This window comes from Alternaria hordeiaustralica, assembly GCF_023758085.1.
Source record: "Alternaria hordeiaustralica strain BMP 2776 chromosome Unknown scaffold_2, whole genome shotgun sequence".
NCBI lineage: Eukaryota > Fungi > Ascomycota > Dothideomycetes > Pleosporales > Pleosporaceae > Alternaria > Alternaria hordeiaustralica.
Window position 1 is genome coordinate 1761960 of NW_026056774.1, and position 25928 is coordinate 1787887.

At 53.4% G+C, this 25928-nt stretch overlaps 9 protein-coding genes across 9 annotated transcripts; 4 read left to right on the forward strand and 5 right to left on the reverse strand.

The window, feature by feature from the left end:
* Nucleotides 1–128: 128 nt before the first annotated feature.
* On the forward strand, nt 129–1071 carry J4E84_002049 (uncharacterized protein; the record flags this gene model as incomplete). Its single annotated transcript, XM_049384678.1, has 2 exons — nt 129–217; nt 267–1071. 2 exons carry the CDS (start codon nt 129–131, stop codon nt 1069–1071), a joined length of 894 nt encoding a protein of 297 aa, XP_049248034.1.
* A 471-nt stretch (nt 1072–1542) lies between these two features.
* On the forward strand, nt 1543–2565 carry J4E84_002050 (uncharacterized protein; the record flags this gene model as incomplete). Its single annotated transcript, XM_049384679.1, has 2 exons — nt 1543–1576; nt 1643–2565. 2 exons carry the CDS (start codon nt 1543–1545, stop codon nt 2563–2565), a joined length of 957 nt encoding a protein of 318 aa, XP_049248035.1.
* Nucleotides 2566–3199: 634 nt separating this feature from the next.
* J4E84_002051 (uncharacterized protein) lies at nt 3200–5293 on the reverse strand (the record flags this gene model as incomplete). Its single annotated transcript, XM_049384680.1, has 2 exons — nt 3200–4785; nt 4843–5293. The coding sequence occupies 2 exons, from the start codon at nt 5291–5293 to the stop codon at nt 3200–3202; spliced, it is 2037 nt and encodes a 678-aa protein (XP_049248036.1).
* Nucleotides 5294–8533: 3240 nt separating this feature from the next.
* J4E84_002052 (uncharacterized protein) lies at nt 8534–9538 on the reverse strand (the record flags this gene model as incomplete). The annotated part of the gene is made up of 1 exon (XM_049384681.1): nt 8534–9538. One exon carries the CDS (start codon nt 9536–9538, stop codon nt 8534–8536), a length of 1005 nt encoding a protein of 334 aa, XP_049248037.1.
* Nucleotides 9539–11494: 1956 nt separating this feature from the next.
* J4E84_002053 (uncharacterized protein) lies at nt 11495–12535 on the reverse strand (the record flags this gene model as incomplete). Its single annotated transcript, XM_049384682.1, has 2 exons — nt 11495–12309; nt 12376–12535. The coding sequence occupies 2 exons, from the start codon at nt 12533–12535 to the stop codon at nt 11495–11497; spliced, it is 975 nt and encodes a 324-aa protein (XP_049248038.1).
* Nucleotides 12536–14187: 1652 nt separating this feature from the next.
* Nucleotides 14188–15363, forward strand: J4E84_002054 (uncharacterized protein; the record flags this gene model as incomplete). The annotated part of the gene is made up of 2 exons (XM_049384683.1): nt 14188–14472; nt 14521–15363. 2 exons carry the CDS (start codon nt 14188–14190, stop codon nt 15361–15363), a joined length of 1128 nt encoding a protein of 375 aa, XP_049248039.1.
* Nucleotides 15364–16560: 1197 nt separating this feature from the next.
* Nucleotides 16561–18329, forward strand: J4E84_002055 (uncharacterized protein; the record flags this gene model as incomplete). The annotated part of the gene is made up of 5 exons (XM_049384684.1): nt 16561–17097; nt 17344–17729; nt 17814–17863; nt 17927–17975; nt 18026–18329. The coding sequence occupies 5 exons, from the start codon at nt 16561–16563 to the stop codon at nt 18327–18329; spliced, it is 1326 nt and encodes a 441-aa protein (XP_049248040.1).
* A 476-nt stretch (nt 18330–18805) lies between these two features.
* Nucleotides 18806–19684, reverse strand: J4E84_002056 (uncharacterized protein; the record flags this gene model as incomplete). Its single annotated transcript, XM_049384685.1, has 1 exon — nt 18806–19684. One exon carries the CDS (start codon nt 19682–19684, stop codon nt 18806–18808), a length of 879 nt encoding a protein of 292 aa, XP_049248041.1.
* A 3567-nt stretch (nt 19685–23251) lies between these two features.
* Nucleotides 23252–25745, reverse strand: J4E84_002057 (uncharacterized protein; the record flags this gene model as incomplete). Its single annotated transcript, XM_049384686.1, has 5 exons — nt 23252–24062; nt 24115–24372; nt 24419–25202; nt 25300–25602; nt 25658–25745. 5 exons carry the CDS (start codon nt 25743–25745, stop codon nt 23252–23254), a joined length of 2244 nt encoding a protein of 747 aa, XP_049248042.1.
* Nucleotides 25746–25928: the final 183 nt, after the last annotated feature.

The following is a 25928-nucleotide window of genomic DNA, read 5'->3' on the forward strand; positions in this document are numbered from 1 at the left end:
TAAAGCAGCTGAAGGATTTGGGATTCAAAGGGGTGATCTTGACGTATGCGAAGGAGATGGTGTTTGATCACAAAACCAAGTCTGCAAACCATCATACCTCGGATAGCTTTGTCGATGAAAAGACTAGTATGGCGCATGATGCAGACGTCGAGGCATGGAGGGTAGGCACACTAGGAACACTTGATCTCATCTCCGAGGGAGACATCTTAGCTCTGAAGTAAGTATAGTTACGATGACTTACTGAATGTATCACTGACACTTTCTAGAACAACAGGCGGTGGTCCAGCCGTCTCATCAGCATTCAGTAAAGGCGAGCTTCCATCCCAGCAAATGCTTGACGCCCTGGATGAGATAGCGACCCAATGTAAAGCACGCAATGTCCAGATCATCATCGACGCTGAGTCTCAGCACTGGCAAGCGGGCATCGCTCGCACGACACTCGAACTAATGCGCAAGTTCAATCGCAATGGTAAAGCTGTCATCTACAACACATATCAAGCCTACCTCAAGGACACTCCCACAGTCCTCGCACACCATATGGCCGAGGCGGAAAGAGATGGGTTTACTCTTGGTCTCAAGCTCGTGCGTGGTGCATACATCCTCTCCGATAACCGCTCCTTGATCCATGACACCAAAGAAGACACAGATAACGCCTACAATACGATAGCACAGGGTGCGCTTCGTCAGCAAATAGGCAGCTTCGGGGCATCTGGATCATCTGCCCGCCGGTTCCCTTGTGTAAACCTCTTCCTCGCATCTCACAACCGCGAAAGCGTGCTCTCGGCCCACAAGCTCCACCGACAGCGCTCGGAAGCCGGCCTACCTACTGTTCCTGTCGCTTACGGACAGCTTCACGGCATGTCAGATGAAGTCAGCTTTTCCCTGTTAGCGGAGAAGGGGGCAGGTGGCAAGGCGCCTGAGGTGTTGAAATGCACCACTTGGGGTAGTATGGGCGAATGTGTGGGGTACCTACTTCGGAGGGCTGTGGAGAACCGCGATGCCGTGTTAAGGACTAAGGATGAGTTTACAGCGTTGAAGAGAGAAGTTAGGAGGAGGTTCTTCTGGGCGTGATAGCAACTGGCGGGATCACGATCAGGATGCAAATAGGGATAAAGTTGACAAGTATACATGCTCGTAAGACGCGTATGAAGTTTCGTTCATAATCTAGATATCGTAGCCCTAAGTTTATTCAAATGCAAGGACTTCCTCGTCATGAACTATCGGCTATCATCGGTATCTGGGGGTTATCTTTATCAGAAGCGCGTTCGGATGCAGAAGGGATGCATGCGCGGAGGTGATCTCCGCCGTCGCTTTCCCCGCGAGAACAGCGCAAAAGAAAAGTGGGGACCGGTTTCCTTCCCGAGACCATGAGACGTGTCTGTCAATGTCAACGCATGAAGCTGGAATAACATCAGCTCGGTATCAGGAAGCCTCCTAAAGCTCTTCTAGAAGAACTGGAACAATAATCAAGAGCCTGATTGAGCAGAGCTACGTCAAAACTCACTTTCAGATAAGGAAATACCGACACACTCGCAAGCAATCATGTCGGACCAAACATTATGCATGTTAGGATGTGGTAAGTGACTCCCATTGAGAACAAAGACGAATTTCGAACGAGACGTCTAAACCTACTCTTGAACAGGTAATCTCGGTACTGCCATCCTACAGAGCCTCCTAGACGCCCCTCCCAACTCGTTGTGTGGCATCACCCAATTCATCGCCTGCGTTAAGAGCGAACAGTCAGAAAGCCGACTCAAACGCCTGTTCTCTCAACACCAAAATGTTCGCATCATGCGAAACGAAAATTTAGCCGCTCTCAGAGATTCACACGTGACCATTCTGGGCGTCGATCCGTCACAAGTAGAGGCAACACTAGAAGGAAACGAGAACGAGCAGTCAACCGGCTGGGGACCGCCCATTGAGAATGCGTTAATGGGAAAACTGCTGATCAGCATCGTAGCGGGCTGGACGCGTCCAGCTATTGAAACGCTGATCAACTCCGAGACGGATTTAATTGACAGCCGTTATCCTGATGCAGAAAGAGCATGGGTTTTACGCACCCTCCCCAACGTAGCGGCGCTTGTTTCGCAATCCATGACTGCCATCGAAGACCATCCCTCGCCTTTATTCCCACCGCAGTTCAAAGACATAGCAACAGCCATCTTCGCGCAAATCGGAAAACCCATGTTCATACCACCCGCTCTTATGCCCGCCACAACAGCCGTAGCAGGCTCCACACCCGCATTCTGGGCCATCATCGTCGACAGCCTCGTCGACGCCGCCGTTGCTGTTGGGGTACCACGCAAAGTGGCCCAGAAGCAGATCTACCAGAGCATGAGGGGCAGTGCGGAGATGCTTCAGAGTGGGATACAGCCGGGCGAGCTGAGGGATATGGGAACGAGTCCGGAGGGGTGTACGATTGCGGGGGTTATGGTGCTGGAAGAAGGTGGAGTGAGGGGTGTGTTGGGGAAGGCGTTAAGGGAGAGTGTTACGGTTGCTAGGGCGATGGGGAAGGTTGGGGAGAAGGGTAGGGAGGTGCATGTTAATGATACTAGGAAGATCTAGTGAAGGTCATCCGATTTCGAGTTGAGGCATATGATACAAAGGCCTAAAGTACAGTCAGCATAGACACCCAAAGCATGAGAAAGCAAACCACACCACCACATCACATACACACAGGCAGCGAGGGAAGGTTTAGAATCATCAACATCTGCTTACTACTCACTACCTACTCACTGGATATAAACCATACCACAGCACGTCAACCGTCGCCGTAGCGTAAACGTACATCCATCCCGACTAAAGGGGCGCATGTGCGTGCGAACACAAACTACGCCTGATCCTGTTGAACCCATGCTAATGCACCTGCCTGTGATCAAGGTATTTCCCCCACCTTTCGCTCAAACCGAGCTGTCCTTGAAAAGATATAAACGCCAGTTGGTAGTAAGGTTGAAAACGCCAAAAGTAACCCAAATAGGTATACCGGAGCTAAGTAGCAAATGAGATCTGATGTGACGCCCAAAGGAGAATACACACGTGGTTGGTTCGGAGGTGGTGAAGGAAAATATACACGGTAATGTAGAGTGTGACTGTGTGTGTGAAATAAGAACAGTGAATAGTTGCGTTGATACTTCCTTCTCTTTCTTTGTTCTTTAGCCTTCTTTGGGCTTTCAATACTGTGATGACGATGTTGTCATGTTTAGAGGATGCCAGCCCACATGCCTGGGCCTTGTGGGCGGTAGGCTTGCGCGACCTCGGTGCTGCAGCACGACCTCTTCTTGCCAAAGTCCTTCTGGATAGGAAGACGCGAGCAATAAGGAACAGTGTTCTTAGGGGACTGCAGCCCCTTTGGTTCACTGCGCGAGAGGGCGAATGATTGCGACACTGATCTATCAGGAAGCACAGGCTTCTGACCACGAAGGTCGAATGCGGAGCGAGTGCTGTGAAGCAAGTGTCGCACATTCTGCTGGAGATCAACTGAAGACCTTCCACGCTTGCGGCTTGCGGGAGTGACGCACGCAGGGCTGTCGACCTTGCCTGGCGACGAATCCGAATCATCAATATGGAAGCTGTCCAGATCGGGTGAGGACATGGGCTCACTTGGAGCATACTCGTACTGCTCCTTGCACTTCGACAAAACCGGGTACGGGAGCTTCGCGCTGCGGCAGGTCGCCAACCGGGCCAAGCTGGCCTGGCTTTGGTTTGGCGCCCAGCCGGCAGACGAGACCGACGAGATTGATGAAGCACGAGAAGTGCGCGAGTTGTCCGAGATCATTGACTCTGGAGAGGACGATAGAGATGAGTTGGAAGGAGCCAGGGAAGGTCGTCGGCTTGGGAAGTGGTAAGCTTCCAGTCCGTTCCTGATGCTTGGGTTGAACTGGTCTACACAGGTGCGTGCCAGTGAGGAGCACTGTGCCTGTTGCATTGCCGTGCACATCGATGGGCGGCGCGATCCGAAAGCCATGGCACTCGCTGCAGGAGTGTTGCTGGTGATGGATTGCGGGGTCAAGGATGGGGTTGGTAGTGGACCCAAGCGAGCCAGGGATGGCAGTGACGGAGTGTGGGGAAGATCAGGCTTCGGCTCCAGGAAGCGAGGCACTTGATAGCGAGATGGAGTTGGTGTGCTCTCTTGCGATCCGTAGCCATCCATCGATGGGCAGCGGTAGGGCGACGCGTTCAACTGAGGCCTCAGAGGAGGACGTACGGGAGCGTTTGCTGACTTCTTGGGAGCCAACTGGACGATATCCAACTCAGGTGTCAAAATAGGAATGACATCTTTCCAAGTGTTGGGGATGCTAGCGCCAGGTGATGGCGGAGGAAGGGTAGGCGTGTGTCGCAGGACGACTTCTTGCCACTTCTCCCATACCGAATCAACGATGTGCAGTTTCCAGTTGACAGCTTCGAGGAAAGCCATCTCGTTGGTGTTGATTTCGCAAACCTTGAGACCAGAGATCTTGCTCCATGCGCGAGCCGAGTAGTTGCGGTCCTGTAGGTACTTGGATGCGAGGATAAGCGCAGCAAGGAACATGCGACGACCACATTGCAGCGCACGAAGAGATGCGTCTTCAGGCTGGGACATGGTGAAGTCGTGCTTGGGCAGGTAAGGCTTGATCAAGATCAAGTAGTACAAGGCAACTTGGAGAGTCGAGTAGCTGGTGCGAGAGCGACGGAGGGTCTCCTGGATGAACATGCGGAGAGGAAGCACTCCACGTCCAGAAGCATTCTCGCAACGGCTCTTAGGCTCTGAAAGTTGCCAGATGACCTCGACCATCTGAGTAGCGGAATCTTAAGGAGGAATAATCAGCGGGGGAACCATGGTCCAGGGATAAAACGTGTACTAACCGACGAGGCAATCGACGAAGTTGACCTTTCGGTCGGATTGCCGTACCAATTGAGGTGGGGGCTTCTGGTTGACAGTGGTCGACGATCGGCGAGGATTCTGTCGCTGCTCCAGAGGTGCCAACAGCTCAGTGCGCAGGGAAGGTAATCTCTCCTGTACAGGCTCCCGGCACACCGTAGACTGGTACTGAGGATATGTGCTAACTCGGCTGATGGGCTGGAAAGCTGACAAGCTCGCAGGGTCGACAATTGTCGGCGGTGCCACTTGGTTGCGACTCCATTCTTCTGAGTCCCAGTTTGAGTGAGACGATGTGGAGCTTGCGCTTGACGCTTGTGACGCAGCGTCTGAGAATACTGAGGAGGTGGAAGAGGAAGCGGAAGAAGAAAGAGGGGCGGCATAAGGGTGGGTCTCAGCCATGTAGCCGTGGCTAGGGAGAGGAATGGCAAGACTCATGGTGAAGGAGGGGTATACAGGACGGGGCCTGGTAAGGAAAGGTAGACAATAAGGAGTGAGCGGAGATGGGACTAGGCTTTGTCGTTACGTCTCGAAGTGCTGACCGTTAGGTAGACCTGGAGGGGTGGCGCAGAGCGTGATCGGGTGGTCGTGGGGTGACCGAGAACTTAACCGATAGGACAAACCGTAGAGGACAACCCTGTGACCTCTGACGTATAATTCGAGACGCTGTTCCCTTGTTGGGATCTTTTCCTCGATCGCGAAATCTCCTCCGTCAAGTGGCCTGATCGTGTGTGATCGTGGTGTGACGGAAGCGGTCTAACGGTCTGAAGAGCTGGGAGAGGGTAGGTTTCGAAGGCGGAACGTATACGTAGGAGGTTGGTAGGGTTTGACGAGTCGCAAGTGGAAGTAGGATTCGAGCAGTGTCAAGTGGTCGAAAAGCTGCCAGGTGCAGACTAGAGCGGGCTCCAGTCACTGTCAACTGCAGAATCACCGAAACAAGACCGTGGTAGAAGACCGTCCGCGAAGCACTCTGATGATACAGCTACTGAACAGCGGGCGCTGTCGCAAGAGCTGGATGTCTGAGGGGATGCGGGGGTCTAGCAAGCGAAGCCTTGGGCGAAGGCTTTGGTTTCGGAAATGGTGGTGAATTCTGAGCGACGAGAGACTGAAGTAGTGTAGGCCGAATGGCACATTGTGGTGATGAGGTGCGACGTGGGAAGCGTTCGAGGATGGTGACTACCTTGGCGGGATCACCAAGCTGAGCGACTTCGCGTGTTCGCGGGGAGTGCGATCGGGTGTTTGAGTGTTTGTTTGTTGCAGGTGTTTGTTTTATTATTATTGGGGGTTGGTGTACATAAGAGCTGTTGGTGGTGGAGTTGGGAGGTGTAGGTCTGACGTGTGAGGAAGTGGCGGTCGGGAAGTCGGTAAAGGTGGGAAGGCGCGACTAGAGGGCGTCGGATCGCGACGCAGGTACGGGACGAGGAGGTATAAAAGGACAGACTCTCTCGTCTCGACGATGACTGGAAGCGCGAGATGAGTCTATGCGGTAGGCGGCAGTGTGGCGGCGACAAAGGTCGATGCGGAGACTGCTACCTGGACAAAGATGGAATGGGTCGGTTTGGGTAGGTAGACGGGTAGGCGACAGAGAACAGACGACACTATTCGCGGTTGGCGTCCTAGATTAGGCCGCAGGGGGCGCTGTAGATGTTCGTGAAGTCCATTGCTGCTGTCTTGATGAGGGTGACGGGCTGGGCGGCGCTGGCGATACTAATAGGAACCCCGTACCTACAGCGCCCCCAGTCCAGTCATCGCACCCGGGCGCACTGGCCAGCTTGCCTCTTTGCCACACAACCCAACCTTGGAAGACTCATCGCGCTGGCTTTTTTTTATTTGCCATCAGCCAGACATGGCAGTGCGTGATTTGCAGCTGCGTTGCTTGGGCAGCGACGTCGCTCTCTTGCCCCCACCGCACCGCTGTTGCGTGAAGCAGTTGCGGGTGCTCTGCCCTCATCTCGTGAGGCGTGAGACGCTCCATCATCACGCATGGCTCCAAGGCTACAGGCATGCCAACACGGCCTGCCGCCATGCCTGGCGCAGCGGTAAATGGCCCTCTGTAACCCGCCCACTCCCTGCGCGCGCTGAGGCTGTTCACGCTGATTGCGACGCGACCAGCTGCTGCGACACACGGCGTCTCCTTTTCTTTCACACTAGGCGCGTTTGCTCTCGAACGCTCCGTGCCATGGTACGCTGGTAGCGCCAGAGTCGCAGACTGCCTGCTACACCCCCTCATTCTGCCTCTCAGCTATGTTGAGATGAAGGGACCGGCCGACTGGGAGCCAAGGACGCGTCTTCCCATTGCCTGCCGCGCCATTGGACGTGGAGGCGACGCCATGCCAGGAAGGGTTATTTTGTGCCTTCACCGTGCTTTTCGTGGCTATATTTGCGGCCGACCCCCTCGACGGCTGCTGCGACGCTCGTAATCTCAGCTGCTCAGCACGCGACGCCCTCATTTGCAGCCTAGCCGGCCGTCGCGGTGCCGTGATGCAGCAGCGATGCAAACACGGCAGGAAATGCCTCAGCGCAATCGCCATGGCACACAAACCCATCGCGATGACGCAAACGGCGCAAGCAGCAATGAACTGCTGCCAACACATCGCCGCCTTGCGCTGCGACGGCCCAGCTCCACTCCCCTCACCGCAGTGGCTGATGACGCCGGGCCTCTGTCCCAAAGCGATGCCAAACGCGTGCATCCGCCTCTGGCCTCGGCTCTCTACATCCGCGACCATTCGACCGTGTCTCGCGGGCGCGCGATGACCATGGTTCGCGCCTCCCACGCTCACAGCAGAGTTTGCAGCTGCATGTTCATCGTCGCCCCTTCCAGAAGCGCCAAGCGCCCGACGAGCTGACGACTCATCGGTGTTGCCCGCCCCCCATTAGCGCACCTCGGCTGCCGAGATGATCCGCCTTGGTCCAGGGCTGAGTCACCTCGACACACCAACGAGAGCCCTCTCACCATCTCCGCGCAGGCAGAAGAGACACTCGTCCTAGCGTGCCACAGACTAGATCCATAGCCTCACCCAACGGCGCAGATTTGCGCCATCCTGTGTGACCAACTTCCAAGTTTCTTGTACGAGGTACGAGGCACCTGACACCGTGTCTTCACCAGTCGCGTCGAGTAGCCTGGCGCGTAGCCACCGACTAGCATGAAACCATGATCACACGTCTTGTTGATGATGATAAAGGAAGGTATGACTCACTGTTGCCTGCGGAAATCATCCTAAACAGAGGCCAGCCCAAGAGGGTTGGGCAGGCAACCGTGGGCGGCAGGAAGGCTGTGGCGGGACCGTTATGCCACTCCGATATCGACTTCCGATTCTTCGAACATGAAGACACATATCTCCCGATTAGATAGCGGTAGTTCAGGAAGGGTACGCTCAGGGTCTACAATATCCAATCTCGGTGAATAATGACATACTGGAAAGCACGGGTGTATAGTACAACCGGAGTATACCCAGATACATGTTGAGCTTGATGATTAGTGTTACCCACTGTACGCGTACGAACTATCGAAAAATGCTAACCGGCTGGAGAAGACATCGGTTCAAGTTGTACCCACCGTCGCTTTCGCCGTGCATGTAGCCCCCATGGTTCACGCAGCGAAACGTATTTGCGAAGAAGATCGAAATTGAAGAATGTACAGTCGCTCATACTCTACTAAACCCCAACGAAACTATGGCCTCACTTCTTTAGTGCCCGTCTATCTTCCCACGAGCTACCTGCGAGTTCTTGGTATATGTCCTTCCATCCCAGGATCTTCTCCTCTGCGTCGATTATAACCTCTTCGTCCTCCGTCAGCTCTCCAGACGCCTTCCCGAGACGTCTTTTTTGCGCCCGCAATATCGCAATTTCCGAGTCTGTCGGCTTCAGTGGCTTGCCTTCTCGCTCTCTCATCTTCCTATAGTCCCTCTTTGCTTCTCTTCGTAGACGACGTGTCTCGAATCTCCACGCGTGCTTTAACGAGCTGCGAGGTCCGACTTTGCCTGCCGCCTTCGCATCTTCTAAGCAGCTGCGCAGCAACACCTCCAGCTCTTCTTTTGCATCCTTGTGCTGCTGATGCTTCAGTCTGATCGGAGGAAAATCAATGTCGTACTCTAGGAGTTCTTTCGGCGCAACCGCTAAGACCTTCTTCTTATACTTTCGGGAGAGTTTCTGCACCCGCCTATGACCCTCAATCTTCGTGCGGTTTGGTACAAATTGCAGATCTACCTGCACATCTTTTACCATGAGCTTCTTTGCAGCCTGCTGTACCCTTTCTACTAGAGCTTCATCTCGTCCCCACGAGAGATCGCTGCTCTTTACAAGGTTCGCAAGCACTTCTTGTGCATTTGAAAACACGGTCAAGTGGTCGATGTGGTCAGCCAGCGTTGCAGCAGCACAGAAAGCTTCCCGGATAGCGATGAGGCTAGCTTCGATCCAAGAAGGATGATGGCTCACAGTGATGTGCACTTCCCAGTCTCTAGATAAGGGGTCGTGGTAGCCTATAGCCGCGGTGCTTGGGTCGTCGCGTCTACCTCCATTTCCATCGGCCCATATGACTAGTGTGCGAGGAGAGGGTGGTTGAGTGTAGCTGTTGAGCGCAAATTCTGTGGCAGCGACGGCGTCTTGGATATGGATCGCTCCGGGGAATGAGGACCTAGTCTCCTCTTGGGCGACCGCAGGATCAGATGATGCGTGTGCCTGCATTGTTGATGCCACTTTGGTCAGTTTGGCCGCGAGTAGTGCTGCAATATGAGGAAGTAAGCTTTGTCGGATTGTTTGACGCTGCTGAGGATGAACAAAGATTTGGACGTCAAGGTTCGATCCTGGGAAGGCTCATGAGTTTGGGTGGTACCAGACTTTGCTACCTAGTCAGCTCTTCCTCTGCATCTATATGGTCGATGAAATCGAACCGCGGATCACGATAGAGATTACCACATCTAACACGCCTTCCATTCATCAGGATCCATATTTGCAGCCAGGCATTTTTCAGGCTATAGTATCATAAAAGTGTACGCTCTTCCACTTCCAAGTCCTTACACCACACATCTTTTTCATCCCATCTGAGTCAGGATGGCATCACAGCGACCAGACATTGGACGTGAAGACAAATTCTTATCGGAGCATCAACTTTATGAATTCCGCTTTCTCACCACAGTTTTATCCTGGACAAACAACATTGAAAAGTCCACTGGCCACACCAAAGTCAACAATGCAGCCTCGAAACACGCACCACTGTACAGGTTCACCGCCGATCTAGCAGATTTACTCGTCCGTCACTTAGAGATTGTTGCTGTAACAGCTTCGGATGAAAAGAACGTCCTCACAGTACATGACAACAGTGGGGAAGCAGAACTAGTTCCCCAAGAAGATGGGGAGGTGAATGTTACCCAGAATCTGCATGACTTCGACCGAGGTACAGAGTCGGGAAACAACGGAAAGCATCCACCACTTAACATCAATTCCACTTCGACTGCTGCTGACGCCCCATCAACCTCTGCAGGGAGATGACTCCTCCGTGTGACCTTGGCTCATCCTGTCGCCCAGAGTTTTCCGAAGACCAATGTCACTTTTGGCACGCATTTTACAAACATCGTAAAACTCGCCCGAGCTACTTACACCGCCGGCGACAAGAAGGCTGCTCGCAACCTATTCAACAACTACATCCTCTTGTCTTCCAGTGCAAAGATCATGGGGCGGATCAGGAAGGGAATGCCGAAAAGTCGAAACTTGTACGAGTTCCTCACCAAGCCAAGAAGCGACCTGATGCATGGACTTCAGAAGACCGAGCTGGACTTTTCAACTATCTCTCTGCCGCAGACTGGAGCCTACAGCTCTCCGCGACTGCCCACGGTCGTTGAAGACTGGATATATCCGTCAAGTAAAGCGCAAGCCAAATGTTACGATTGCAACGGGCGTATCGCGAGCATCTAATCACGCTAGGTAAATTCGGTCAACTCCCACATCGCGTGTCAAATCTGCGTTCGTGCAGGCCTCACTCGATACTGGGCAAGAAGCAGCGGGGAAGCTACAATGGAGGCGCGGACGGCGGGTGATGGATAATCAGGCACCTGGACGTATACAACGAGCGCTATGCGGAGAATTCGCGTCCCGAAAGCAAGGGCTGGAGATCGTCGGCTTGTCAGGGCAGTGTCGGTGTTAGTGTAGTTGGGGGTGAGGCAATGCGCATAGCGACGTTTGGTTCACTAGCAGCCGCTATGGCGTCAGACTTAACTAGTTAACATCGTACCAAACGGCTTTAACTTGCTCGGAAGATCATCCCGAAATGCAGCATCATCTTCGCCGACGTGTTATTTGAGTTGTTGTAAAGTGCAGGGGCGCGATCATCGTATCTGCATAGATGGCTGGTGTTAGGCGCATGCTTGAATCGGTGGTATTCCACGAAACCACTCATCATGATTGGGGATGCATGGCAAAAAGGTATGTTACTTCAATCGAAGGTGGTACTCAGAGATGACTGGAAAGCGCGACTTGGCGAAGATGTCCACGGGTTTGATTGTAACAATATGGTATATACGAATATAATTCAAACGCAAGTTCTCTGATCTGCTTCCATGCTTATTAAGTACCCGCTCATAACTCCCTGTGATTCAAACGGACTCGAATGTGCCATATCTCTACTTTTACACACGTAAATACGCCTCAGTTGAAGCCTCCGGGCATGAAAGGACACCTTCCACCCTCAGCATCAGTATTAGAAGACGACGACACAGCCGGGTGGTCAGCAGGTAAACCCTGGGTGGTTGACATCTTCTCTTCGGTCGTCATCTTATCAAGACGTTCGATCGTCTCCTTGACTTCCTCTTTGCTCTGGATGAACTCATCGGGTAGCTCCTGCTCCTCGGGCGCCTTGATGCCAGCCTGAGCTTCGTCGAGGGCGTCTGCCGGGGACATGTTCTTGGGCTTCTCTTCCTTCTTCACGACGCCGTCAGGCGCGATCTGCCTGAACATGTCCATCGGGTCGAACCAGGTACGAACAGACTGTAGCTGTACCTTGTCGTTGACCGTCGCGACCGTGACACCTTGGATGTCGATTGAGCCTCCATGTGCTTTGGCTGTGACCTTCTCGCCCTTGTTGTTGAAGCCGACGTAGTCGTTCTTCATTTGGCCCCAGTGGCGCCATCGGAAGCTGACTGTTGGTGGGCCGCTGTAGACTTCTAGTACCTCCCATGCGAAGGTAGGCATCATGCGCTTGAACGTCTTGTGTGACGAGGCAAAGTCGGAGTAGTCGGGCGAGTAGTACTCGTTCGGCGCAATGATAGCATTGTATGTGCCGACCTTGAGCATAGCCTCTGCACCTTCAGCCTTGCCGCCATTGATAGCGAATGAGTAGTTTTCCCGATCGATCGTACGCCAGTCGTCGATGTTGGGCTTGAAGGACGCTTCGACTTCCCAGTTCTTGACGAGATTCTGTACGAGCTCAGGAAGAGACCCAGCCTCGTGTGTCATTTGCTTTGCTGTGCATGCTTAGTAAACTGCATTGTGTCTGACATGCAGGCTCATTGCCACATCTGGTAACTTACTCTCAGCGAACACCTTTCTGGTTTTTGAGTAATCAGGCGCTCTGCCGTATCGCCACTTGGCATCATTGTCCCCCAGAACAGCATCAGGGTTTGTGAGGTAGTCAGGTAGTGCGGGTGCAGCTTCCTGCGCAGGTGGTTGCTGAACGTCTGCGCTCGCCATTGTGGACAGTGAGTATGTGATGGAGTAACTTGGATGAAAAGAATGTACAGATCTGGGAAGACTAGTACTGAGGAAGCGCGACTATTCCTGGTATCAACCTGATGTGGCAAAGTGTTATGAATTTTGAAGTGGTACAAATATGCTGTCAAACCGAGGAAAGACACTCATGCTTTATATGTTGGGTGTAGTCAGTAAGCAGGGTAATACCCACACCAATCGACGCCAGTCAACAATGGCTTGATGACCCTGCAGCTGTGATACACAGCCTCTATCCAGTAGTTTGCGGGCGGGAAGGGTAGAAACCTCCGCAAGGGGATGCTGAAGCGGCTGGGCGAACTTTCCCACCGTGAAGCAGACTGGAGAGGCAAAGTGATGTGGGGTGCCAGCCGTCAAACTGATAGCCGGGACGAGACGGGGCAAGAACTGCCTGGACCTAAGGGTCTAGTCCGTTAGACGAGTACGCCTAGATGCATACATGGTCAGGTTGTACCATGTCGGAATTCCCGTTATATTCATCTGAACTCAGGTTGCACAGACTGTTAGCTTTGTGAGACTGTTACATAGCGGAGACTCCATCTCGAGGCTCTGACTGCATTCCTATCCGCTGTATTTGCTTCTCTTTGAGGTCGCAATATTGCATTTGCCATCGCGCTGCTCCTCGCCGTTGCAGCGCTGTAGCGGCACGCTTAGCGCGATCACATAAGGGCCCAGGGTGAAACAGCGGAAGACGTGCCGAGCGGGAGATCGCTTGGGGCGCAACTCCGAGGAGGCAATATATAGCTCGCTTGTTTGAGGTTCTCCAGATCCGCGTTCGAGACTCTAGTTCCAAGATGCAGTGATATTGCCAAGCAGGCAAGGCGGCCAAGGTGGAGAAGTTGAAGCAATCGTGTTGTCGTGAAGGAGCATCAAATCTAGACTTGGGTAAATGCAATGAGCAAATTTCGCAGCGGTATTCGGGCTCCATCCACTAGCCATGTACAACCAGCAAAGTCCCTGACAGTTGAGTAGGCCGAACACGCGGAGATCCCGAGGTCAGGCTAGTCATGCCCCGTACGGCTTGTTGCGTCTCAGGATGATTGCAAACTTTGGTACAGAGCTGATCTTCTCATTGTAGTGCCTCTGCAAGGTTGCTGGTGACGGCTCCAAGACACCGATTAGGTCTCATTGAAGGTACCAGATACCGGGAATAACTACCTGTTACACGAGCACGAGGTACACCGAGTTTCTCTCGTGTCAGACAAGATGGTTGAGAGCGTATCGGCAGAAGCCGTCCTGGACGCCCTCGAATGCGGCGGATGAAATCAAACTGTGGCGCTTTTGTGGCGGTTATGCTGGGTGCTAAACGTTAGCTGCAGCACAGAGAAGCCCGCCAGCCGTCTCGTCAGATCTAGCCGATCCTCGATATTGCTCATCCACATGGGGGGAACTCCGATTCTTCGTGCGAGCTGCTCAACATTTGCGGCGATGGAAATTTGGCGCGCTGGTGAAGATGCGAGGCGCAGACAACACAGGCCTTGTCTCCAGGAGGCTCATCGTTAGCGCAATGACATCATCCTGACATTCACGGGCCTTGGGACTGTAGCGTTTCACGCGTCCGCAACGCTGCCTTCTGTGTACTCTACCAACAACAACCGCGACAAAATTGAATCAACATGGGACGTCGAGACCGTCTCATCAGCGCGTCTATATTACGCGCCATCTTCAGATCAGATTCGCCTCGTAAGGATGAAAGCGCGCGATTGGGTCTATTTGCGCGCATCTATGCCTTCTTCGCTGTCTTCAGTCTGACTCTCGCTCGTTATCGCGCATCTCTGTTCAAGAAACTGAGGAATGACACATGGGAGATTGAAGAGGAAGGGTACATCGAGAGCTTCCGCCCAAGCACGAGCAAACGGACCGATCTGATCGCCATTGGGGACCTGGGCTACTCAGGCTCGGTACGCGCGGAACATGGCATCTGAGGACGACAGGCTAATGCGCATCAGACATTCTTCACGACACCTGATTCTAAGTACCTGATCAAGTCCCTGCCGCGTAAGTTTGAGCAATCCTTCTTCCGTGATCGCCTCCTCGAGCCCTATGTCGAACATATGGAGCTGAATGAGGACTCCCTCCTCGTCCGCATAACCGACCTCCTCTACTGTCCTACAGCTACCGTCGGAGCCGCTGTAGGCACCGCGCCGAGCCATCATATAATAATGGAGAACATTCTGTACGGGAAGTCGAGCTGCAGCAAGGCCCAACAGAAGCGATGGGAGACATATGACCTCAAGCCCAATGACTACTTCTACCCAGAACGTGACGTGGCTAACGGGTGCCTGGCCCCCGAGAGCGTCAAGGAGCGCCTCATTGATGAATTCGAAGACAAGATCAGAGTGACTATCGATCAGAAAGAGGAGCTTGTTGCGCAGCTATCCAGGGATTCTAAGATTCTACAAGGCAATAATGCGGTTGACTACTCGCTATTCCTGGTCCGCTATCCCGCCGACCTGAACTCTGGTGATGTGCCGCCGCCCCCTGGTCGAGGATCTACATGGCGCACAGGTGTCGTATCGCGCGACGGCAAGTGGGTTTACCGGGCCATCGTACTCGACTTCTTCTGGGCGAAAGACGCACTCCAGGCCCAGACAATGACGGGACTCGTCAAACTCTTCAACACGTTAAAGTTTGGAAAAGATCATGGCCCGATGAGCATTACGACGACGAGCGATGAGTATAGACAAAGATTCCTGGGAATGGTCGAGGACATGGTTGAGGTACCAGATAGCGCTGGCAGACCAGCAGGGGAAATACGCAGCCCTGCATCGGTAGCTGCTGATCAAGTGTAGTCGAGCGGCCTACGATGACTGAATGATCTTCATCTCATTCTCTTCGTTGTCGGTCTGGCGTTGGGTTATTCCGGAATAGTAGGATGCATAAGATACCCGGTCCATGCGCATGCAGTTGGACGCTCAAATTCTAATCACATTCCTCGATGAAATTCGTACGAGTGCGCGTAGAAAGCCATGGTTGTGTAACCCATGTCATGATGGCGGTGAAGCACAAAAGTCCAAACGTGGCGTCATCGCACATAGCCCCTACCTTCCGAGTGGTCGATGTCACGAAGCCGACGAGCCTTGCCAACGCACACCAATGTCACGATAGGCTGCACCCTGGTCATTCCTAGTAGATACCCTGCGTTGTAAGGAATTGCAACCCGGTTTTGGGCAAGGGCATTGGAATGTGTATTCCGAGTGCTCTTGGCCCACCGCCCCATAGGAGGCCAGACCCTATGTAGGATTACACGCGGAGAGTAGGTGTAATGCCGGCCGTGCGTCCCTTGCATTGAACATGATCTCCGAAGGCCACAGTAGAAGTCATTCGTGCTGTTGCTGCTGCGTCGATGGGAAGAGTGAAGAGCAGAAAAAAGGCGCATTGATGACATGGACATGTGCATGAATGACTGCAAGATCACCGTTGATCGAGGTGCTTTTTGCATCGTAGGATTCATCTACCAGAGAGGCTGAGGGAGCGACGATCCCCAGGTTGCGGCTCCAATGACAGCGGCGCACGAGCCAGGCGGATGACGTACGACGTCATTTTGGCAGTCTGTAGAAGGCGGCTGCCACGGCGTCGCACGTATGCGCCGAATCAGCTATATCATCGTCTTTAAGCGCAGCTACCCAATTGCCATATCTAATTGCTTCTTGCCGCCATCCGTCGAGGTCACTTGCCGCGGCGCATCCTATAATCCTTTACCTCGCCTACACCCCCGCGCACTTTCTTCAAGACAAATTCTCTGCCAACCCACCTCACCCTCTCCAGGTACCATCTATCTCGCTTACAGATATACACACCAGAACGCGCGCTGAGTAGTCCGGCCTATCGCTATCCGGCATTGCTGCAGACTATCCTCCCAACCTTTGGAACTAGGCCCCCTCGTCGAATCGCTGGGACCGGTCGACTGCGCTCCAATCACAGCGCTGCTCGGGAGACAGTCCTACGTCACATCACGACATCCGGCTTTCGCGGCCCCCATCTGAAGCATGGCGGCCCTAGCCTTCAAGGCCATCAGCTACGGCGCAGAGCAGATTCCCGACAGCTTCTTCCACAAGTTACCCGGCGGCTACTTTGCACCCCCAGACTCCAAAGAGGGCAAGAAGAGAGGCAAGCACTTGAACCGCAACGAACGAGACGCAAGACAACGGCATCGGAGCGAAGACCGATCCAGTAAGCGCAGCTCCCGGCAAGAGCGCAGCCCGCCGACAGAATACTCTGACTACACCGACGACACCGACTACGAGCGCGAACGCGAGCGCCGAAAGAGGGAGCGACGACGCGCAAAGAGCACGGGAACCACTGCTAGTAGGAGTCTGAGTCGCGGACGCCACGGCAGACACAGCAGCGACCTGGACGGGCAGCACAGCGATTCACGAGACATGGCCTCACCTCAGCAGGGACAGCCTTACTTCCCTCCTCCGCCCACTTCCGAATACAAGCCCTATAATCCGCAGGAATATGCACCGAGCCCCGTGCAGGACCGCCGCCCTTCTGTCACTCCAGCCTACGGATACTCTCCTCAGGTAAATAATTTTTCCTCTTTTCGACGCGCCACACTTGCGACCATGCCCGAGCATCCAACACCGGCGAACTCTTGTCCGCCCATGTTGCGAAGCCGGACCACGTCAGCGACTTCCAGCCCTTTTTCCTTTCAGCCTCATTTACTTCGCACGCTTTCTCGCGGTTCTCCCGTTTCTGCTGCTTTCACTCCGTCATACGAGCCGCCTCTCGCGGCCTTGCTCCAGCGCCCACTTACTAACACTCCGAAGCCACCACCTACAGAGCCACGCAATGTCTCGTTGGATTATGGCCAGTACGATGCGCCCCGAAGCTCTAGATACGCTCCCGGCCCCGGCTACGCCCCTTCGCCCGCTGTAGATGCGCCTATCCCTCCTCCGCCAGTGGGATCGAATTCCCCTATGAACCCTTACCACCACACCGAGTTCCCTGCGAGCGGCGCTGGCTACCAGCCATCTCCCCCGCCCTTCAACCGCCAGCGCTCCAACTCTCAGCCTACTTTCGCGCCTGTGCCCAGCGCAGTCTACCCGACCTACGTGCCCCCATCTGCTGAACAGTCGATGGCCCCATACACCGAAACTCGCTCCTCCCGCCGTGAGAGTACCAAGCCTCGTCGCGAACATCGCCACAGGGCTAGGTCCGTTGACTCTCACTCCCATCAGTCCCGCTCTAGCAAAGATTCCCGTCGCGATGATTCACGCATGACTAAAATGCGTGATAGATTTGACGGCATGGATCTGCGCGAAAAGAGTTTGGCGGCTTCGGTGGGAGGTGCGTTGGCGGGAGGACTCGCGGGCAGGTCTTTGGGTAAAAGTAGGCTGACCACACTGGCAGGAGCAGCTGCGGGTGCGTTGGGTGCCAGGCAGATGGCGACACGCTCGAGGTGAGTCTTGCGCACACACTTGACTAGTCTTCGTTCTAATTCCATCATAGAAGCGGAAGCGACCGCCATTCCAAGTCCCGCTCTCGCTCCCGATCACGAACGCGTGCGCATGACCGCGAACGCAGCAAAGGCCCCAGCCTCCGTGCTAGAAGCCGCAGCGTGATAGACCGCCTCCGTTCCAAGTCGCGCGGACACGACGATCGCGACTCGCGAAAGGATGACAGGCGCGACCGCGATCGCCGTCCAGATCATGGATACGACTATGGTCGCGATGACTACGACTACTTCAGCAGCGATTCTGAGGGTGATGGTAGCCCTGTGAAAACGAGGCGCCATCGTAGGAGGGACTATTAGAGTCTAGAGGAGGACCGTTGGTAAGCGTAGACATCCCTACGAGTGTATTATTATATTTCTTTTACCTTCCGAGCTACTTGCGTTCCATCTGTGTTTGGTTTTGACTGCGATTTTGGTTCATGTATGGATATGAGACGACGCTTACGATTTACGATACTGATGAAGGATACGACAAAGATCAGGGATGTGGTCAGGGACGATGAGCTTTCGTTTGTTTACATCGCGAGTCATACGCGTCAACCTTGGTAGCTTGTTTGTTTACATCAACCAGTCGTTACTTCGATGGACAGATGTAGAGATGTGAATGTGATGCTTTGAAATGCTGCCTGTACCCCCTAATGCCAACCTCCGATCTAAATTTTGTAAACCAAAAACGCCCTCAAATGCTCAATGTGCTCTCAAATCATGGTATCATGCCAAAATGCTTGTCCCAAACGATTCCTCCAATTCACCCAACCTTCATAAACACCAGTTCCTCAACACGGAAACGGAATCAAGTTAACGACTCCCGCTTCGGCAACCTCACTCCCCACACCAACCTCCTGCAACGCAGCTTTGAACCTAATCTCCGTCCTAGCCGCCAATACCTGTCCGGCCAATTCGACCAAGCTCTGTCCGCACAGCCTTTCCCTTCCCACCACGAAATCAAAGTAGCTCTCCGGAAAATCAAAGTGCAAAGTTATGTCCCTGACGAGCAAATCCTTCATCGCCTTCTTGAACAGCGTGTTACTATCCGCCATGTAGAACCCCGTAAGCAATTTCTGAACTTGCAATCTCTCGGTATCGGCCTTGAACTTGTCGCTGAGGGTATGAGCGTCCTGGCCTGTGGTACTTCCAACGTAGCGGCGCGTGTCTGCGCAGATTTTCAAGCTGAGCAGACTGGGCGAGACGGTGCTGAGGAGGTAGGATAAGCTGGTGGTGTAGCGGTCTGCGCCAGTGCAAACGGGTTTCCAGATTCCGTCGCGCGAGTCTAGGGATGTGGTCATAGAGGTGGGGTAGTAGAGGAGGTCGACTTCGAGATGGCGGACTAGGGGGAGGTCGGTGAGTTGGAGAGGGGGTTCAAAGGCGCCGGATCCTTCTTCTTCTTGTTGTTGGTCGTCGATGGCATCTTTGCTGGAGGGAGTTGGTGGTATGGATGTGATGTAGAAGGTGTTTTTGCCGAAGAATACGGAGCGGGCTTCGTGGTGTATTTGTTTGTTTGTTCGGAGGATGGCTGTGTGGAGGTCGTATTTTGTGTCTTGACGGGCGACGGAGCCTTTGATGGATGATGGGGCGACGAGAAGGTGTGTGTAGATGTGTAGACGGAGCTCTGGAGGAAGGATATCCAGGAACGGTGAGCGTGTTGTTTTCGCCATGATGGTTGAAGTCTTCAAGGAATTGACTTTATCCGTCAACTTTTAGTACCTCGACTCGACTGATTAGTTGGCGACAGGAAAGATATGGGCCGATATGTCGTATCGAGAAATGAGGCTCAGATCCTTAGCAAGGCCAGCCCTATGGATCAAGAGAGAGTCGGAATAGTAGAGTGAGCAGCTTTCCACAACATCAACATCAGCCACAGCAGCGCACACCCCCGGTCTTTATTCTCGAAGACGGCATCAAGTGACCCATTCCGTAATCGTCATCCTGTTGCAAGCCCATGAATTCATTACACTTGACTCGCTCCACCTAGCTATCTAGGAAGCCGTGTAGCCAGGAACCCCTTCACTGGCAACGGCCTTAGGAGACCCTTAGCAAGAAAAACGTCCATGCGCTCACGATGCAGACTTCCAAATACTCCTAGCTCTGCCGTCCAAAGACGCGATTGACGTGCAGATCATCGATGTTCGCAAGGATCATGTGGAAGGACTGAGGCGTTCGGCTGCAGACATCCTTGCGCCCAATGTACCGGTGTAGAAGGTGATGAAACTATGGTAGGTGCTCAAGGCGGTTCGGCAAGGCTCCGGAGGGCATGTCGAGCGGCTGGCTAGCAGGCACGAAGCAGACGCCCCGATATGTCAGGGAGAAAGTCCGGTAGCGCGGCCATGGTGTGTTTCTAGAAACATTGAAAAGAAGGTTTATTCGATTGAGAACAGACATCCAAGAAGCGTAGTCTCGCATGTCGGCTGCGCTAGGTTCCAAGTCTTGTTCTAGAGTGTTTCCACGGGCGAGCGCGGAAGAGTTAGTCCGCGCCTGTCTGATACAAGTCTCAAGAAGAGCGTTGGTGATGCCCCAAACGGCCCACACGGCGAATATGCGGCATCGTGTGCAAGTGGAGAGTTGATGTCAAAGTTGATCCCTTGCTTTTTTTCCCGCTTGATTGCCGAATCGGCATGTTCCTTTGTCCTGGGTAACCAAGCCGGGCTATCTTAACTCCAGTCGGGCAGACTTGCACTCGTTTCCTGCTGTTCCGAACAACTCAGTACCTGTCGGCCGAAGACTCCGGCACACACCCCGTAAAACAGCGCCGTTTTGCTGTCCTTTGTTCGACGCACGCCCGAGGTCCACCCTCGTTGACCTTCCAAACAGCCTCAAGACCTGAAGCACAGCCCGCTGTATCGACTAACTAGCGAAATTCCGCTGTAGTAGATACTCTAGCTGCAGCACTAGATATTCACATGCGATTCGACGGCGCGGCGTGCATCTACCATGCCGCGCAAGGCTCAAACGCTCGGCATCACAACAAAGCCACAGCAGGTAAGATACAAGAAACAGAAGCGGGAACGCACATGGCACGCTAGCAAGATCAGCACTAGAGGGTCGGGAAGAACAGTTCCACGCGAATGATAAACGAGGGAGACGCTCAAGTCGGCTCCACACTCGTCTCTAGTTCCATTGAACCGGAAAGGGCGTTGTGCCTCACTCATGCAATGTCATGCACCGACGAGCCATCGCCTGACCTGACTTTGGGCCTGAATGTGGTATCCTCTTTACCGCTACTCATCGCACACCTGGCGCGCTTGACGAACAAAGACGATCCCAAGCTACGAGCCGTGTCGAAACAAACCATCCAGTATACGAGCGAACCATGGAAACAAATCTGACATGCGGCAAGCCACCGAAGAGACTTCCCCGTGTCATGGCATTGGCATTGGCATGGGCGTATCGTTGGGTCTCTCCGAACGACAATCGGACCCTGAACGTCCATCATCCCACCTATCTTGCATGCGCATCGTCGATATACCCCTCCGTCCGGCTTCTGTCTCCGCTCCGCTCCCATCGCACCCCCCGACCCTCCTTCATATGACGACGTACCAAGACCGCCCGGGCAGCAACGTCGACGCTTCCTGCCAGCAAACCGCCCCAAAAGCCCAATGGGAAGGGCAACAAAAAAAGACGCTTTGAACCAAGCAATAGATAGCGGTGTGTAACCGGATCCAACTCCGCAGGCACCTCCTCAATCAACCTGCATAGCCCACATCATCTCTCGTGACGAGGCGGGGAGGGGCGCTTACCATCACAAACGGTCCGATCGCAGGTCCCGCTCTCCAAGCAGAAAGGAAAAGCGAGAAAAACCGCCTTTGGATGCATTTGTCGTGCATGTAACTTCGCAATCTAAATCCATCAACTTGGCCGAGAGGGTCGACAGGAGCAAGCAATCTATCTTGGATTTTTTCCTGCCCTCTCGCGCTACATCCGGAAGGCGTACCGAAACGACGTGATTCGCTGCCCTCTTTTTAATTTCTCCTCTTTGTTTTCTTTTTTTCGCTTCCCTTATCACGAGAAGAAGCGAGGCTAGCACATGTCCATCACCATCACAACATGAGCATGGGCGGTCGTCAGAAATGCCAATGTAGGTAAGCACGTGTACTTTGGCGGACGCAGGGTAAACGCTTCTACCACGTCCATGTAAGATTTTGGAAGGAAGGTGAAATTCTCAACATGGGTCATGCTGGTTGTGTCGTGTTTCTGCAAGTTGCCGGTGAGACCATTGGTGCGGGAGAGGGAGGACAGAGCGTCGGTGTTGCAAAGTTTGGCACCCTGGACGCAATGAGGTCAGAATCGTAAGATGTTTACCATAAGACGGGCGGACGTCGGTGCTTGGGGGATGGGCGTACGGCGTATACTCATTACGCGGTTTCGTTACTGTAGCCCAGGTTCGCAAGATGATCCTGTGGATGGGGGTGACAGCACGTCAAACCTGGATTTGCTCGGGCTTGGGTCGCAATTAAGCTTTTGGGTCAGCGGCGTGCACCTGGAATTGGCCGGTCCGGATGTTGTTCCTGGGCTCTGGGAGTCGGTATCGCACACGGTATGACGGCCTTGTGCTTCACACATGCAGTCTGGGGAGCGCTTGGCTTGGGGGTCGGACAATAGCGTACGTCTCTCAAATTACCTCTTTCGGTAGCCTTGTGCTCTACTCTTGTCTATCTTGTGGTCAGGCCCGATTAGTATCCCGCAGAATATTCCGATTATGTCCACCAGTAGGAGGCTGTGCGCATAAAGGCCTCAGTTTGGAGTGTACGGAGTGTTCTCCTAGACATTATACGGATACATGGTGTGCTATGACGCGATGGAGCTAGTGAGGCGCGTTATCAAGATCGAGCATTGTCGCACCCTCTCGAGATCGATGGATAGCAAGGAAAGCAGCCAACATCGCGTGTAACACATCTTGTCACGCATACACCTAGGTCAAGAAGTGGAAACATCTTGTGTATTCTATATACAAGTTGACTGCAACTAGAACCTAGGAAAATGTAGTATGCACGTACTTCGCTGTACAAGTTCCTCACAGACTATCCTTGCAACCTAGATGTGAAACGAACTGTATTCACACAGATGGCGTGTAGCTTGTCACGATAACCGACTGCTTCAATGCACATGACTCGATGTTTCAGAGGTTGCTTCTGCCCAAGTAAATTAAGGCGGCGCAGCTTCCGAGGATACATGAGATCAATTCGCGCAGTGACGATTGCCTCCTCTTCAGACAGAATCTCAGAAGCTCATTCGCTGTCGCTGGGAATATAGATGACTTCGTCATCGTCGCCTGGAATACTAGGCTCGCGACGTCGTCTGGTGGACCTGCTGGCGGAAGCGGTGCTTCTGTTGGCAAAGTTGTTCATGCCACTCAGTACACCATCAAGGAGATTCATAGACGGGAAGCTATTCTCATTCCTGCGGCGCGATTGCATCGAATCGGACCCATGCTTGCGCGTAGAGGGCGATGAAGTGCGTGACTCGGTAGCTCTCGCCACCCTAGGGCTGGCGGTTCGAGAAGGCCTGAAAGGTATGTTGGCGCTTCCGGTGAAGCTATCGAGACGTCGCTGTTGAGGAACGCTCTCACCGCTGGGTCTCAGAATGGTATCCAGGTCAGAGAGATCATCTTCAGCTCCGATAAGGCCCTTTTCAAAGGCTTCTAGAGTCTGTGCAATTACCTGGTACATTGCCTGTGCCATAATTGGCGGGAATGCATTTCCAATTTGCTTCTTGGCCTCGCCCTGGGCACCGGTGAATTGATACACGTATGGGAAGCTCTGGCACAAAGAGAGTTCACGAGGTGTAAAGTGTCGTTTGCCAGAGGGGTGGCAAGCTGTTGTACCGCCGGTGGTAATGCAGCCTTGGAGGAATGTTCGCGGGTTATAGGCTGGTCTGGGGATGGGAAACCACTTCGGTTGATGGTAAGGGTCGTTCATAGCTCGCCTGCCTTGGCGGGTAATGTGCGTGAGGGCATCGTCGATGTACACGAAAGGCTTTAGACCAGTTCCTGAAGCGCCATGCGTGGGCTTTGGGAAGGGAGGTAAAGGTGTACCCCGTCTGAGACATGTTAGTATGTCTATCATTGGCGCGTGGATCGCAAACCACGAACCTTGCAGCAATGATCAGCAAACGCTTGCGCTTCTGTACGAGACCGAATTGACTTAGGTCCTGAATCTTGTAGCGCACATCGTAGCCGGCTTTGCCAATATCATACAAGAGCATAAGGAAGTTCCTCTTGTGTTGCTCGTGAGTTGCGAGGCCGAAGGTTTGCTCAAGTGTTGCGACACGCGGTTTGACCTTGTTTAGAATCGGACCAACGGTGTAGATGGCTTCATAGTTCTCCTGATCTTTGGGTCCATCGTGAGTACTGACAGGTGTTAGTAGATGATCTTATCATGAAAGTGCTCTCTTACTGTGCCGGACTCCAATAACAACAAGGGGGCGAGAGGTGTAGTACGTCGACTTTCCAGCTCTCTTTGCTGATACCCTTCGGCGGGAAATCGTGCGCATTCATCTTCCATGCGTATGCACCAGGATGATTCAGGCGGTATGCAGCAAACGCGCGTTCATCATTGTCAAGACCCCACTGAACATGGTACCCGGCTTGGGCAGCGCCTTGACTTGCACCTCCAGCTCCGCAGAATACGTCTCCGAACACTAGACGGCCCTGCTTCGATGGATGCTGAGTCTTTCGCTTTGATGGCTCTTGTTCCAAGATCTCGAAGTCAGGAGAGTCGTCGCGTGCACGCCGCTTCTTTGCAGAAGGCGCCTGGTTCACGACAACGTATCCGTCCTCTTCAGTTTCCTCTACCGATATCGAAGTCTGGCGAGAATTACCGGGATCTGAAGTTTGAGCTGGTGTCCCAGTCGCATCCGCCTCGTGGGTATATAGATGACGAACGACGCCTCCATATGGCTTTGTCCTTGTGCCACTTATGTAGAGAATGTTGACGACACGGCAAGTGAGCCTACCTCCATGGAAGATCTGTCGCTTGACTTCGTCTTTACTCATACTATTCGGCCATGCAGCACAACCTTCGGATCGGAAGCTGAGTAACGGGTAGGGTTTGTTGGTCAGCGTACAGTCGCGTACTCGTAAGACATCTTCGATTTCGATGTCTTCCATTCCAGCGACAAAAGGTGATGTCGGGTCATCTTCATCAAGACGTAGGACCATGCCCAACTCGTTCGTCTTCCCTTAAGAGGAGTCAGTACACATCTTCAAGCTTGCCTTTTTGGTCGTACTCACAATCGAAGATCTGACCAAGGTATTTTGTACGCCGCATGCGCCAACCTCGGAGTCGCACATCATCCGTCTCCATGTTCATGATTATGCTCTTGATGCGTAGAAAGTCTCCCGAATGCATAGCGCCCTTATCTTGATTCGAGTGATCTTTCAATTCCACTGTGTCGCCCGGTTTGATGACGAAACCTGTGCTGATTTTGTATCTCTGGATCGCAACATCCGGTAGAGAAATGTCGTTGTTGGACCGAGCCTTGTGCGCGCGGCTCTTTCCGTCATTCGCGGTTGGCTTGGATGGTGTAGCAGAGGCCTCACGAGAATTACCCGCGATGATCTCATGATCGGACTCGGAATCTGGAATTTCAATGTCAGTCAGTGAAGTCAGTTGAATGAGGAAGGAGCGGATCACCATAGTCGAGAAGCTCAATATCACTGTCATCGTCGTTCCACTTCTCGTCGTCTTCGTTGAGTACCATGTAGGGTCGCGTTGATGACATGTTGACTGCTGTTGCTGCTTAGTGTTAGCGACACAACCATGAAAGTTAGAGTGGAAGGCGCGACGATCCACGCGGCCTACCTGGCAGTTGCCTTTTGCACAAAGTCGTGACTAGGTAGTTGCTGTAATGCGCGCGCTAGCAACGATAGCTATAGATTTATCGCGACTTGCGAGTTGCGAAGTG